Source organism: Halichoerus grypus, chromosome 3 (genome assembly GCF_964656455.1).
Source record: "Halichoerus grypus chromosome 3, mHalGry1.hap1.1, whole genome shotgun sequence".
Taxonomy (NCBI): Eukaryota; Metazoa; Chordata; class Mammalia; order Carnivora; family Phocidae; genus Halichoerus; species Halichoerus grypus.
The window spans coordinates 172,899,700-172,914,659 of NC_135714.1; the positions used below are offsets into that span (position 1 = coordinate 172,899,700).

General features: G+C 34.6%; 1 protein-coding gene across 1 annotated transcript in view; it reads right to left on the reverse strand.

The window, feature by feature from the left end:
- Positions 1 to 821: 821 nt before the first annotated feature.
- Positions 822 to 14,960, reverse strand: part of LOC118552476 (disintegrin and metalloproteinase domain-containing protein 32-like) — a 173,424-nt gene continuing 159,285 nt past the window's right edge. Inside the window, exons 18-19 of the mRNA XM_036118919.2 lie at positions 1,578 to 1,677; positions 822 to 985 (exon numbers count right to left, since the gene is read on the reverse strand). Coding sequence (XP_035974812.2) covers positions 822 to 985; positions 1,578 to 1,677 — 264 coding nt within the window. The remainder of the gene's footprint in view (positions 986 to 1,577; positions 1,678 to 14,960) is intronic.

The window sequence follows — 14,960 nt, forward strand, 5'->3', positions numbered from 1 at the left end:
ACATTTGTTTATTTCCACTAGAGGGCAAATGAGTATTCATCACCGTGTTCTCTTTGTGTTTGAATTATTTTTAAAAAAAATTAAAATATGCTCGGGGTGCCTGGGTGGCTCAGTCAGTTAAGCATCTGACTCTCAGTTTGGCTCAGGTCATGACCTCAGGGTCATGAGATCAAGCCCCATCAGGCTCCGTGCTCAGTGTGGAGTCTGCTTCAGACTCTCCCTCTGCCCCTCGCCCCTGCGCATTCCTCTCTCTTTCTCTAAAATAAATAAATCTTAAAAAAAGATTCTCTCTCTCCCTCTCCCTCTGCCCCTTCCCCCCACTTGTGCACACTCTCTCTCTAAAAAAAAAAAAATTAAATATGCTAAAGTCTAAATTATAAATTTGCCTTCTGAATACTTTACCCAGAGAATATTTTTAAAATCATTTCTTACATAAAGCAGCAACAAAAATTGAAATATTTCATCTGTGATAAGGCCTGGAAATCTGCATTTCTAACAAATATTTCTGGTGGTTCTCCTGTAGGTAACACAGATCACAATTTGAGAACCACTAAAGTATCTGAAAGCAATAGATAAGGATACATTTGAGTTTTTTCTCTCTCAATTTCCAAGGCAATGACTTTGGCAAATTATTTAAATTATACTCCCAAATTTTTGCATCTTTAAAATGGGGATATTCAAAACTATTTCACAAAATTAAATGAGATATTTATATAGTACTCAAAATCCCTGTAAAATGTATAGTTGTGGCTCATGATACTGCCCTATATATGACTAGAGTCAAACGGTACTAAAGTTTAACTTCGGAACACAAATTCAATTTACTTGCTACTTAGGGATTCCTCTTCCTTGACAAACCACTTGGTCGAACTATGCCACGAAACAGCTATTATGGTTGCTATGATGATAACAGGTAAAGCAATGTAGAAACCTAGAAGCCACCGGTTCTTTTCAGCCTTCCTAAGAGTTCTTTCCATGGTTAAACCTAAAAATAGAAATACATTAAAAATCAGAGTAAAAAAATGAAGCCATCTACTTTTACTTTCAAGTTGCAGCAAACCAATTACAGTGTTCTTAATTTTTGTTGTTATTCAAAGAACATGGAAAAATAATAACAGAATCGTAATACTTAGAACTATCTCTACAACCTCTCATTCTGAAAGATTAGAAAACAAGTTCCAGAAAGTTCCAACATATTCTACATTATACTTCAGCTATAGCAAAATCTCACTATAGCACTATTAAGTTGGACCCAAAAACTTCAATGATATATGATGTGGGATCATGTAATTGCAAGGTAATCCAACAAATTTACAGGATAGCCTAATGGAGAAAGTCAATGATATCAGTAAATAAAAATTTTAAAAGATACTCTCAGTTTCAATCATGATATTGAGAGTTAGTATCAGAAGAGCAAGATTAAGAAGACATACTTGGTTTTCATTTCTTGAAAAGAAGACTATTTACCTTTTAATTGCAAATATTGACTTCTAGGCAGAAAAATCTACCTTTGTTTTTGTGAAGATAAGCAATTTGAGAATTTATTAACTGAATATGTAAAGATATTAGATACTTGCCCTGTTTCCCAGACAAACTAGAAACTTCTCTGCCACGCCTTTCGCAATATGGAGGCTGGTAGCCATCAAAACAATGGCACGTTTCATTGGAAGTGCATACCTAGGATCATTTTTAAAAAGTTAAATGATCATTTAAAACTATTTTATCATAAAAAATAAAACTATCAGATGGATCATCAAGCTTACTTTTGTATTTTCATTTAGTGTAATTTTATTTATTTACAGAAATAATCCTACAAATCAAATGTTTGGTTTCTAATGCACACACAAAAACGTACACACAGTTTGTAAAAAAGCTATAGAGGCTCATAGAATTTACATCAAGAAAATTTAACACTTTCAAATATTCACCTGAAAACTTAGTTTGCCATTTCAGAAACATATCCTTAAATTCTCATGAAAATGAGACCCATCCAGTGGTATCCTGGAGCCCGCTAGTACCACCTCCAGAGCTGATTGTGCACATCTCTTCCTATCTCCAAGTTCAGTGACATTATGTGGTAGCTTGAAGTATTTGTACTTACAAATGAGCACTTTACCCTTCCCTACTGTCCTTCACCAGGATTGGATTGTATGTGTTTTTGTTTTGTTTTATTTTTTTAAAGATTTTATTTATTCATTCCTTCTATATTGATTACACTATAAGGAAGAATTTTCCCTTATCTCCATTTATTTCATTTATTTATTCAGTTATTCAATTATGGCTATCAGTAATATATTATTTATATGGTCAGATGATCTATGACCAGGATGCCAAGGCCACTCAATGGGAAGTCTTATCTGCAAATGAAAACTGGATATCCAATGCAAAAGAATGAAATTAGATCTTTATCTCACATCATGTACAAAAATTAACTCAAAATGAATTAAGGACCAAATGTTAAGACCTAAGACTATAAAATTCCTAGAAGAAAACATAGAGAAAAAGCTTTATGACATTGGACTTCACAATCATTTCTTGTACTAAAAGCACGAGCAACAATAGTAAAAATGGACAAATGGATCTACAACAAACTTAAAAACTTTTGTGCATCAAAGGATATAATCAAGAGAGTGAAAAGGTAATCTATAGAACAGGAGAAAAGCCTTGCAAATCATATATCTTATAAGACATTAATATCAAGAATATGCATAGAACTCATACAACTCAACAATAATTTAAAAAATCAGATAATCTACTTAAATGGGCAAAGGGCTTGAATAGAAATTTCTCCAAAGATGATGTACAAATGGCCAATAAGAATATAAATAGATGTTCAACATCAATAGTCATAAAAGAAATAAAAATGAAAATCACAATGATACCACCCTACACCCATTAGGATGACTACTATAAAAAATAACTGAAAGCAGAGTCTCAAAATGAAAATTTGCATACCTATGACCCCAGAAGTATTAGTCACAAGAGCCAAGAGGTGTTAACAACCCAAACGTCCACTAACAGATGACTGCATTAACAAAATGTGGTACATACATACAAGGGAATATTATTCAACCTTAAAAAGGAAGTCAGTCCTATCACATGCTAAAACATAGATGACTGAAATGAACCATCAATAAAAGACAAATACTGTATTACCCCACTTATATGAGGTATCGAAAGTAGTCAAATTCATCAAAACAAAGTAGAATGGGGGTTTGCAGGGGCTTTTGGAATAAGGGAAAGGAAAGTTATTTAATGGGTATTGCCATTGTGATTTATAAGAAATAAATATTTCATCATTCAGATGATTGAAATATATTTCTCACATGTATTTGGTCTTTGTCCACAGTTCCTGGTTTACAGCTCCCAAAACCCTTAGAATTTCCTGTGTTGAGAGAGATAAAGGTGTCTTCTGTTACGTAAATGAAGTAAGTTTTGAAGGCATCTAAGGATGGGAGCTGGTTGCCAGGGGAATCCATGTGATTCCATGTGGCTATGTGGTTAGAGGGTTGGAACTTTCAGTCCCGCCCTCCCCCACCAAACTTCAGGGAGGTTGAATCAATTGCCAATGGCCAATGAATTAATCAGTTGTGCCTATGTGATGAAGCCTCCATAAAACCCAAAGACAGGGTTCAGAGAGCTTCTGGGTTGGTGAACATATAAAGATTTGAGGACAGTGTGCATAGAGAGGGCATGAAAGTTCGGCACCCTTTCCCTATACCTTGCCCTGTACATATCTTCCACCTGGCTGTACCTGAATTATATCTTTTTATAATAAAAGAGTAATCTAGTAAGCAAAATGCTTCTCTAAGTTCTGTGAGCCACTCTAGCAAATTAATTTAATCCAAGGAGTGAATCCTGGGAACCTCTGGTTTATAGCCAGTTAGAAGTACAGGTAACAACCTGGGCTTGCAACTGATCTGAACCGAGTTGCCAAGGAGGAAGTCATTGGAACTTCCAATCTATAGCCAACTGGTCAGAAGCACAGGTGATAGCATAGGATATCACCTAGGATAGCAACTGGCATATGTGGGGTGGGGGGGGGGGGTGGTGTACCGTCTTGTAAGCCTGGACCCTTAACCTATGGAATCTGATGTCATCTTTGGGTAGATAGAATTGAAGTGAATTCTGCTGGTGTCCAAGAATTGCTTTTTGGTATAGGAGGAACCCTAGCACTCACATTGGAAATTGGGTGCTCAGAATACCAAAAAGAGTATTAGAGTTTCATATTTGCAAGATAAAAAAGTTCTGGAGATCTGTTTCACAACAATGTAAATATATGTAATACTACTGAACTGCACACTTAAAAATGTTAAGATGGCAAATTTTGGTTTTTACCACAGTAAAAATCATTCATAGCAGCTTTATTCAAAAAGGCCAAAACTTGAAACTATGAAATTATTATCAACAGATAAATCAATAATTTAATATCCATAAAATGAGTTATTAAAAGCAATAGAAACAGTTTTGTCTAAGTATGTTACAAATGCCACAATACACTATTATTGTTTACTTGAAATAGTCAATTTATCTTTTTAAAAACATTTAAATGAAATACAGTATTTTATCCACATATTTTTCATTCCAGCACTCTTCAATGCTTTGTTTAGATCCACATTTCCATCTGACATTATTTTCCTTCTACCTAAATATAGTTTAATATTTCCTTTAGTGCATATCTTCTAGCAATAAATTCTCTCAGATGTTCATATCAAAGAGTCTTTTCTATCCTTAATTTTTAAAATATTTTTTTAAAAGATTTTACTTATTTATTAGACAGAGAGAGACAGCAAGAGAGGGAACACAAGCAGGGGGAGTGAGAGAGGGAGAAGCAGGCTTCCCACTGAGCAGGGAGTCCGATGCGGGGCTCAATCCCAGGACCCCAGGATCATGACCCGAGCTGAGGGCAGGCACTTAATGACTAAGCCACCCAGGCACCCCTTAAAATATTTTCATTGGTTATAGAATGCTTAATTTACAGTTTTTCCCTCACATTTAAATAATGTAATTTAATTGTTTTCGGTATTACATATTTTCTGATAAAAAAATCTGAAGTTATTCTTGTCATTGTTCCTCTGGACATAATGTGTCTTTCTTCTCTGAGCACATTTAAAATATTCTCACTAATGTTGGTTTTCAGTAATTTGATTATAATGTGCCTTCACATGTGTATTTCTTTGTGTTTTTCTGGCTTAAGATTTATTGAATTTCTTGGAACTTTGAGTTTATGATTTTCACCAAATTTTGAAAATTATTAAATTTTTTCTAGCCTCCTCTTTCTCTTCTCCTTCTGCAACTCCAATTACAGATATACCAAACTATTTGTTATCATCCCAGGAATTACTGGTTCATGTTTTTTTTCAATCTTTTTAAATCTTTTTCCTTCAGTTTGAATAGTTTTTATTGGCTTATCTTTAAATTCACTGAAATTATCTTTTGTGTCTGTTGAGTTGTTAATCCCATCCATGGAACTTTTCATTTCGGTTATGATATTTTCCCATTTCTGGAAATTCCATGTTTGTTTTACATCTCCCATTTCTCTTATTATTATGTTAATATTTGTTAAATCCAAGAGAAAATTTATAATCACTTTTAAAAGTCCCTGTCATCTAATTATATCATTTTAAAAATTCCAGGGTCTATTTTATTGGCTAATTTTTTCTCCTGGCATGGGTTACATAATTCTCCCCCTTTGCATATTTCCTTACTTTTAAAAATTTTATGCTGGATATTGTGGATATTATATTGTAGAATGTATAGATTTTGTTGCTTTCCTTTAAAGATTGCTATACTTTGTGCTGGGAGGCAGTTAAGTTACTTGCAAAACAGATTGATCAAGGCTTTTAAACTTTGATAGGGAAGATTTAGAATATCCTTTTCTCTAGGGCAAATTTACTGCTGCTAGGAAAGTAATGACTTTTCTGGGGTTCCAAGTGAATATTCCAAGTTTCCTAGAGTTTAGTAAGTTTCATGAATAGAAATGAATGTGCAAACATTATTAACTTTCCTACACTCTAAATGTAATGGGAAAAGACCCCTAATCACACTAAAAACAAACTATGGAATATGGAGAAATAATTTTAAAAAGAAATATTCAACATCACATGAAAAAAACTATAAAACTTTCCTGAAAACAATATCAAAGATTTGAATAAATAATCCAAGAAAAAATAATTAGAAAACTTGACATATATATTAATATTTAATTGATTTTTACCAACTGCTATAAAATATAAAACAGTATTATACTGTTGTGAGAATAGTCAGGTCAATAAATAAAACAGCCATTATACATATCTGACAAATGATATATACATAGCATCACATCTTAGACACTACCTGGAAATTAGAAGCCCAATGGGCAAAAGGCAGGAAGAGGTTTTTTTTATTATTATTAAAATATATCTATCAAGATGAGGTTTTAGGGTGCATGGGTGGCTGTTGGTTAAGCATCTGCTTTCGGCTCAGGTCATGATCCCAAGGTCTTGGGATTGAGCCCCATGTTGGGGTCCCCACTCAGCAGGAAATGTGCTTCTCCCTCTCCCTCTGCCGCTCCCCCACTAGTTCTTGCTCTCTCTCTCTCTCTCCCTCTCTCAAATAAATAAATAAAATCTTTAAAAAAAAAAAGATAAGGTTTTAATTCTTTTAAATGATAACCATAACATCAAAACAAAATATTTCAACTGTAAGAACACAATACACATACAACATATTTTAGGTTTGTACTCTTAAAGTATGATTTGCACTTTTTTTAACATAAATTAAACTTAGCACTGGATGTATATATTAGATTTGTTAAGATTCATCAGTATCATACATACTGATTTGCTTTTAAGTTTTTATTTAAATTTCAGTTGATTAACCTACAGTATAATATTAATTTCAGATGTAAAATATAGTGATTCAACACTTCCATACAATACCCGCTGCTCATCACAACCAAAGCCCACTACTTAATTCCTATCACTTATTTAACCCAGCACCCTCCCACCACCTACCTCCCCTCTGGTAACCATCAGCTTGTTCTCTAGAGTTGAGAATCGGTTTTATGGTCGCCTCCCTCTTTTTTCCCCTTTGCTCATTTGTTACATTCCTTAAATTCCACATATTAGTGAAATCATAAGGTATTTGTCATTCTCTGTCTTATTTCACTTAGCGTAATACTCTCTAGCTCCATCCACATAATTGCGAATGGCAAGATTACATTCTTTTTTATGGATGAGTAATATTCCATTGTGTGATATGTGTGTGTATATATATATATATATCATATCTTTTTTTTATCCATTCAGCAGTTAGTGGACACGGGCAGTTTCCCTAATTTGGCTATTATACATAATGCTGCTATAAACATTGGGGTGCATGTATCCTTTGAATTAATGTTTTTGTATTCTTTGGGTAAATATTTAGTATTGTAATTGCTGAATTCAGTAAAGTCACAGTATACAAAATCAATGTACAGAAATCTGTTACATTTCTATACACTAATAATGAAGCAGCAGAAAGAGAAATCAAGGAATCAATCCCGTTTACAATTGCATCAAAAACAATAAGATACCTAGGAATAAACCTAACCAAAGAGGTAAAAGACCTATACTCTGAAAACTATAAAACACTGATGAAAGAAATTGAAGAAGACACAAAGAAATGGAAAAACATTCCATTTGGATTGGAAGAACAAATATTGCTAAAATGTCTATACAACCCAAAGCAATCTACACATTTAATGAAATCCTTATCAAAATACCAACAGCATTTTGGGGCACCTGGGTGTCAGTTAAGCATCCGACTCTTGATTTTGGCTCAGGTCATGATCTCAGGGTCATGGGATTGAGCCCCGCTTCCACCTCCACACTCAGTGCAGAGTCTGCTTGAGATTCTCTCTCCCCCTCTCCCTCTGCCCCTCCCCCTACTGACATGCACACTTTCTCTCTCTCTCAAATAAATAAATCTTAAAAAAAAAAATACTAACAGCATTTTTCACAGAGCTAGAACAAACAATCCTAAAATTTGTATGGAACCACAGAAGACCCCAAATAGCCAAAGCAACCTTGAAAAAGAAAAGCAAGATGTATCACAATTCTGGACTTCAAGTTATATTACAAAGCTGTAGTGATCGACACAGTATGGTCCTAGCAGAAAAACAGACACATAAATCAATGTGACAGAATAGAAAACTCAAAAGTAAAAGCACAACTATATGGTCAATTAATTTTTGACAAAGCAGGAAAGAATATCCAATGGGAAAAAGACATTCTCTTCAACAAGTGGGAAAACTGGACAGCAACATACAAAAGAATGAAACAGGACCACTTTCTTAGACCATACCCAAAAATAAATTCAAAATGGATTAAAGACCTAAATGTGAGACAGGAAACCATCAAAATCCTAGAGGAGAACACAGGCAGTGACCTCTTTGACATCAGGTATAGCAACTTCTTTCTAGATTAATGTCTCCTGAAACAAGGGAAACAAAAGCAAAAATAAACTATTGGGACTTTATCAAAATAAAAAGCCTCTGCACAGTATAGGAAATAATCAGCAAAACTAGAAGTCAACCTATGGAATGGGTAGAGATATTTGCAAATGACATATCTGAAAAAGGGTAAGTACCCAAAATATATGAAGAACTTACAAACTCAACACCCAAAAAAATAATCCAATTTAAAAATGGGCAGAAGACTTGAATAGACATTTTTCCAAAGAAGACATCCAGGTGGCCAACAGACACATGAAAAGATGCTCAACATCACTTATCATCAGGGAAATACAAGTCAAAACTACAATGGGATATCACCTCACACCTGTCAAAATGGCAAAAATCAACAGCACAAGAAATAATAGATGTTGGCAAGGATGTGGAGAAAAAGGACCCCTCTTGCACTGTTGGTGGGAATGCAAAGTGGTGCAGCCACTCTGGAAAACAGTATGGAGGTTCCTCAAAAAGTTAAAAATAGAACTACCCTACAATCTAGCAATTCCACTATTAAGAATGGTTTTCTGATCAACATGTGATTATTAAACATTTGAAGATATGTTCACTCTCACTATATGTTCAATGGTCAAAGTATATTAAATAAAACCATAGTAGGGAACTTTTTTTCATGTGTCAAATTGACAAATATTAAAAATAAAATAGTACTTAGATTTGAAAGGAAGAATTGAGAGAGACATGCTCATATGCTTATTACCATAGAATAAATTTATAAACTTTCTGGAAAGCACTTAAAAATTTTAGGTTAATACCTTAAAGGGGATTACCCTCTTACACTCTATAATCCACTTCTGGAAATTTGTCCCACAGAAATAACAATAATGCTTGCAAATGTTTATATACAAGTTTCTCATCAAAGCAAATTTCAATAATAATGAAGAATCAAACATCATATGATATTTAACATACGGGAATGGTTAAAATAAATAAAGTTATATAATATTATTTTCTATAATAATTTTTAGGCAATGTTTAAAACATGGAAAAATTCTTAGGAGTGAAAATGCTTTGGAGAGAAAAAGCATGCTGTTACCCTCTATACATAGTACCATGTTTTCTTAGCAGAATCAATGACTAAATGAATGAGGCTGCGCCCTCACACATAAACATATTTGGTGAATGGATGAATAAATTTATACATATTTATACATATACATATGTACACTTGCACATACATGGACAAAGAAAGCTTTCAGGAGAAGAGTTATGTCTGTATTATAAAAAATATGGTTAATTTTTTGCTTTCTATGTTAGATAAATTTCCCAAGTCTTTCATGATAAATAAGTAGTACTTTTATTATGAAGAAAGAAAATAATAAGTAATATCTAGGAATTTGAAGGAGTGAAAACTTGCATTGTTAGCAGGTCAACAATTGACCTATTAGACAAATTTAGCCTCCAAGTAAGTTTTCTTTGACATGCCCAGAGTTTTCATAATAATACTCATTGCTCAAGAGGATTGGGGAAAAGAGAGAGAGATGAGGGGGAAGAGGTAACTTTTTTACAGTGTAAGTAAAATTAAAAGTGTTTTGGCATTTGGGAAAAATAATTTGGCTTTAACAAATCTATCATTAAAATTTTAAGTATATATATATATATATATATATATATATATATATATATATATATATATATACTTCAACCAAGTAGTCAAGTAGTCACACTCCTGGTGATCTTCCCACAGCAATATAGGTACTAGCATGCAAGGATACTTATTAAATCTATATCTACTTACTTGGAAACATCTAAGTGAAGCATTGATGAATGTAAAAGTAAGATATGGAAAAGTGTGATACACCTATATGTATCTATCTAGCTAATATCGATAGATAGATAGATGATAGATAGATAGATAGATAGATGATAGATAGATAGATAGATAGATAGATAGATAGATAGATAGATATACATTCAGCAAATATTTGAGTTCCTACAATGTGCCAAGCAGAGTTCTGGGCTCTTGCTAACTAATACCAAAGAATACATGTCTATATGAATATAGCTCTGTGCATGATTAAATGAGTCTAGAATAAACAAAAGAGTAATGATATATGGTAGATTGATAACAAGAGAACAACACAAAAATTAATGTGATAACATTGGTATAATTATGTAATCCTATCAGTGAATATACATATATGCAAACACACATGTGCATGCACAGAGACATTCAAAAGAATAATATACAATAAAAAAAAATAACTAAGTAGGTGTGCCAATGGCAACACAACTATTTAATGTCTACAGTTGTATACCAAATTTGCCTTACTTGTTTATTTACTCCCTTGGCATATTTAAATTTGTGAACCCAGAAAGAAAGTTTTCAACAGACAATATTTTTTAATTTGGATAATGATTTACACTTGTATTAGAGTGTGAATTTTTTTTAACTTACTAAGTAAGCACTACAATCTATTTTTTCCTTATTATTCTAATATTTATTATTCTAATATGGTGTGATTTTGACTTTCTGCTAATTTTCTGAAAGGCAATCTACAGAAAGGCAATTTGCCTAGGCAAATTCACTCAATGTCAGTTTCCTTAACAGTCAATTCATCAAATAGTTACTTAGTATTTGGAATGCCAAATGATTAAATCTCAGTATTTATATAGAAATATGATTGGCTGGGTTGGCTGTCACTGCACTGGAAGATTTCTGTGAAGTTTTAGTACAGCAGTTTTCATTTTGTTTTCAGAAAAGCATTTTAATAAATTTTCCATTTATATATACCCAATTTATATCTCTCTAGCTATAGCAGCAGAGACCCACTATTCAAAATTTTTGTGAGAACAAGCACAGAACACCAGTTCCTGGTCTGGCATGTGAGGAGCTTGGGGGTCCACACAATCCTAATAAGTAAAAAGCTGAATGAACTGAAAATTAACAATTCTTATATCCATCGGAAAGGTGAGATCACAGGATAAACTATCACCTCCAAAACTGGAGACACAGGCAAATACACAAAATCACAATTTAACAAAACAGAAACCCACATGGGAATCAGTACCAGGGTAGGAAAAATTAAACTGTCATTGATGTACTACTTGGAGGTTCAATTAGAGTTGGAAACTTCAGGGGGGGGTTCTAGTTATTAATGTGTCCCCACACTTTTGTGAGTTTTATATCCAGGAGCTCAACCAGATTATATATATAATATATAATACTATACTTATTATAAGATTACTTACACTACTCGTGATACAGTGTTATTTGAAACTGGACTTAGATTAGTTGTAAATGTATACTGTAAACAGTAGGGCAACTACTAAAAAAAGTAAACAATGAAGTATAACTGATATGCTAAGAAAGGAGAGAAAACAGCATCATATAAAAGGCTCAACTAGAACCACAAAGACAGGAAAACAGTGGAAGACATAAATAGGAACAAAGAACAATAGTAATAAATAGAAAACACTAATAAATGCAGTAGACATTGATTAATATCTATTTTCCTCAAACTATTCCAAAATTACAAGAGGAAAGAAAGATTCCAAACACATTTAATGAGGCCAGCATTGCTTTGATAGATAGCAAAACCAGACACAGACACCACAAAAAAAAAAGAAAGAAAGAAAAAAGAAAGAAAGAAAGAAAGAAAGAAAGAAAGAAAGAAAGAAAGAAAGAGAAAGAGAAAGAAAGAAAGAAAGAAAGAGAAAGAAAGAGAGAAAGAAAGAAAGAAAGAAAAAGAAAGAAAGAAAGAAAGAAAGAGAGAAAGAAAGAAAGAAAGAAGGAAGGAAGAAAGAAAGAAAAGAAAAGAAAAGAAAAGAAAACTATAGGCCAATATCTCTCATGGACATAGATGCAAAAATTCTCAACAAAATATTAGCAAACAACATTCAACAACACACTTAAAAATTTATTCAGGATGGCCAAGTGGGATTTATTCTGGGGATGCAAGGATGGTTCAATATTCCCAAATTAATCAATGTGATAACACATTAGCAAAATGAAAGATTAAAATAATATGATCACCTCAATAAATGAAGAAAAAGCATTTAATATTCAACATCAGTTCATCATAAAAACTCTCAACCCACAGTTAACATCATACTCAATATTGAAAAACCAAGAGCTTTCCCTCTAAGACCAAGAACAAGACAAGGATGTCCACTCCCACTACTTTTATTCAACATAGTACTGGAAATCTCAGTCACAGCAATCAGACAAGAAAAAAACAAGAAGGCACCAATATTGGTCACTATTTGCAGATAACAAAATACTATACATATAAAACCCTGAAGACTCCACCAAAAAACACTGAAGGAAAAAATGAATTCAGTAAAATTGTAAGATACAAAATTAATACCCAGAAATCAGTTCTGTTTCTATACTAATTACAAGGTAGCAGAAAGAGCAATTAAAAAAACAATCCCATGATAATTGCACCCCTTCCCCCAAAAAAATCTAGGAATAGCCTCAACCAAGTTGGTGAGAGACCTATACTCTGTAAACGATAAAACGCTGATGAAAAAAATTGAAGACAACACAAATAAACAAATAAATAAATGAAGATATTCCACCACAGACAGGCAAGATGGCGGAGGAGTGGGGGACTCCATTTCAACCAGTCCCCTGAATTTAGCTGGATATCTACCAAGCCAGTCTGAACACCCATGAAATCAGCCTGAGATGTAAGATTATACGTCTGGATCTCTTCTGGGGGCAGAGGATATTCAGTCAAGAAGTACAAAGGGTGGAGTTGGGATTGTTCCAAAAGGTATCAGAGGATAAACAGAAGGGGGAGGGGCCCACCTGAAGCTACCCACTGGAAAGTAAAATAATACCCCAGTGCAAAAGCGTCCTGAACCTGGGCACCAGCAACAGCTTGCAGAGCAGTGGTGGTGGGATGAGAAGCACCCAATAACAGCACTCCAACAGAATCCAGGAGCTTAAGGGGCAAACACCAGGACCAGGGTGGCTGCTTGTGCGGAACTGTGCTTGCAGACCTGGGGGCTGGTGGTGGCTGCAGCTGACGCTGACACCCACCCAGACGGGGATCACTCAGGTTTTGGAGGCACAGGGGGTAGAGACAAGGGGGGGCCTGGGTTGACCAGAGGATCACTGGGGGTGTGCACCACCTGTGGGAGGTTGCGGTTTTCAGCTGGGCTCACAGATGGGGAGACCGTGTGTACTGGAGGGTTCAGAGAGGAGCAGAGTGTGGCTTCTCTCCTCTGGTGCAGACTTCTGGGTGCGGACATTTTCCTTTGCCCTGACCCTCCAAAAAGGTATGAAAAGCCCTCACAGAACAAAAGCCCAAAAACTGGTTTCCATAGAGCCCAGCCCCTTGATAGGGGGCAGGGCAACTCCACTGAAGCAGGAGTGCCTGAAAAACAATGTGGCAGGCCCCTCCCCCAGAAGACAAGCTGGAAGAACAAGAAGACGACAACCCAAGGGTTCTCATAAAACTGTAAAACCTGAACACCGGGGGGAAATAGTATACTGAACTCCTGGTGTTGCCTCATGGCCTGTGTATTTCTTAGATACAACTTTTTTATTCATTCTCATGTTTTTTTTTTTACCTACTTAGCATTTCAACTAGATGCTTAATACAACATATTCCACAGAAACTTTTTAACTTCTGCTTCACACATATACTTTTTTTCTCTTTTTCTTTTTTCTATATATATATAGATATAGATATAATCTTAAAGGTGGTACTTTTTTCCCTATTCAATACTACCTTTATATATATACCAGTTTTAATTTCCCTGTAACTCTGGGAAGTAGTGTTCTCTAACAAAGAGTACAAAATACACCCAGTTAGAACTGAAACACACTACCTCACCACATTAAGAGATTATAGCGCCCCCCTCCCCCCTTTTTCCTCTAACTTTATAAATCTTATTCCTGGGTTGCATTTTCACTGGGTTTTCTTGGTGGTGGCTTCCGATCGCTCTGAACGTTCCCAGGGTGCACCTTGCCTGGATTGTGGTTGATATTTTCAACTATATACATTCCCTCAACCACCCGACAACAGAATGACTAGGAGGAGGAACTCCCAACAAAGAAAAGAACCAGAGACAATGGCCTCTCCCGCAGACCTAATGGATATGGATATAAGCAAGATGTCAGAAATAGATTCCAGGATAACAGTTTTGAAGACAATAGCTAGGCTGGAGAAACCCATTAATGGCAACATAGATTCTCTAAGGGCAGAAATGAGAGCTAATCAGGCCTAACTTAAAAATGCTATTAATGAAATGCAATCTAAGCTAGATACTCTAACAGCTAGGGTAAACAAGGCAGAAGAACAAATTAGTGATCTAGAAGACAAACTGATAGAAAGGAAGGAACAGGAGGAGGCCTGGAACAAACACCTTAAAATCCATGAAAACAGAATTAGAGAAATAAACGATGCCATGAAACATTCCAATGTCAGAATTATTGGGATTCCTAAGTGGTGGAGAGAGAGAGAGGATGAGAAGATATATTTGAGCAAATCATAGCTGATAAAGTCCCTAATCT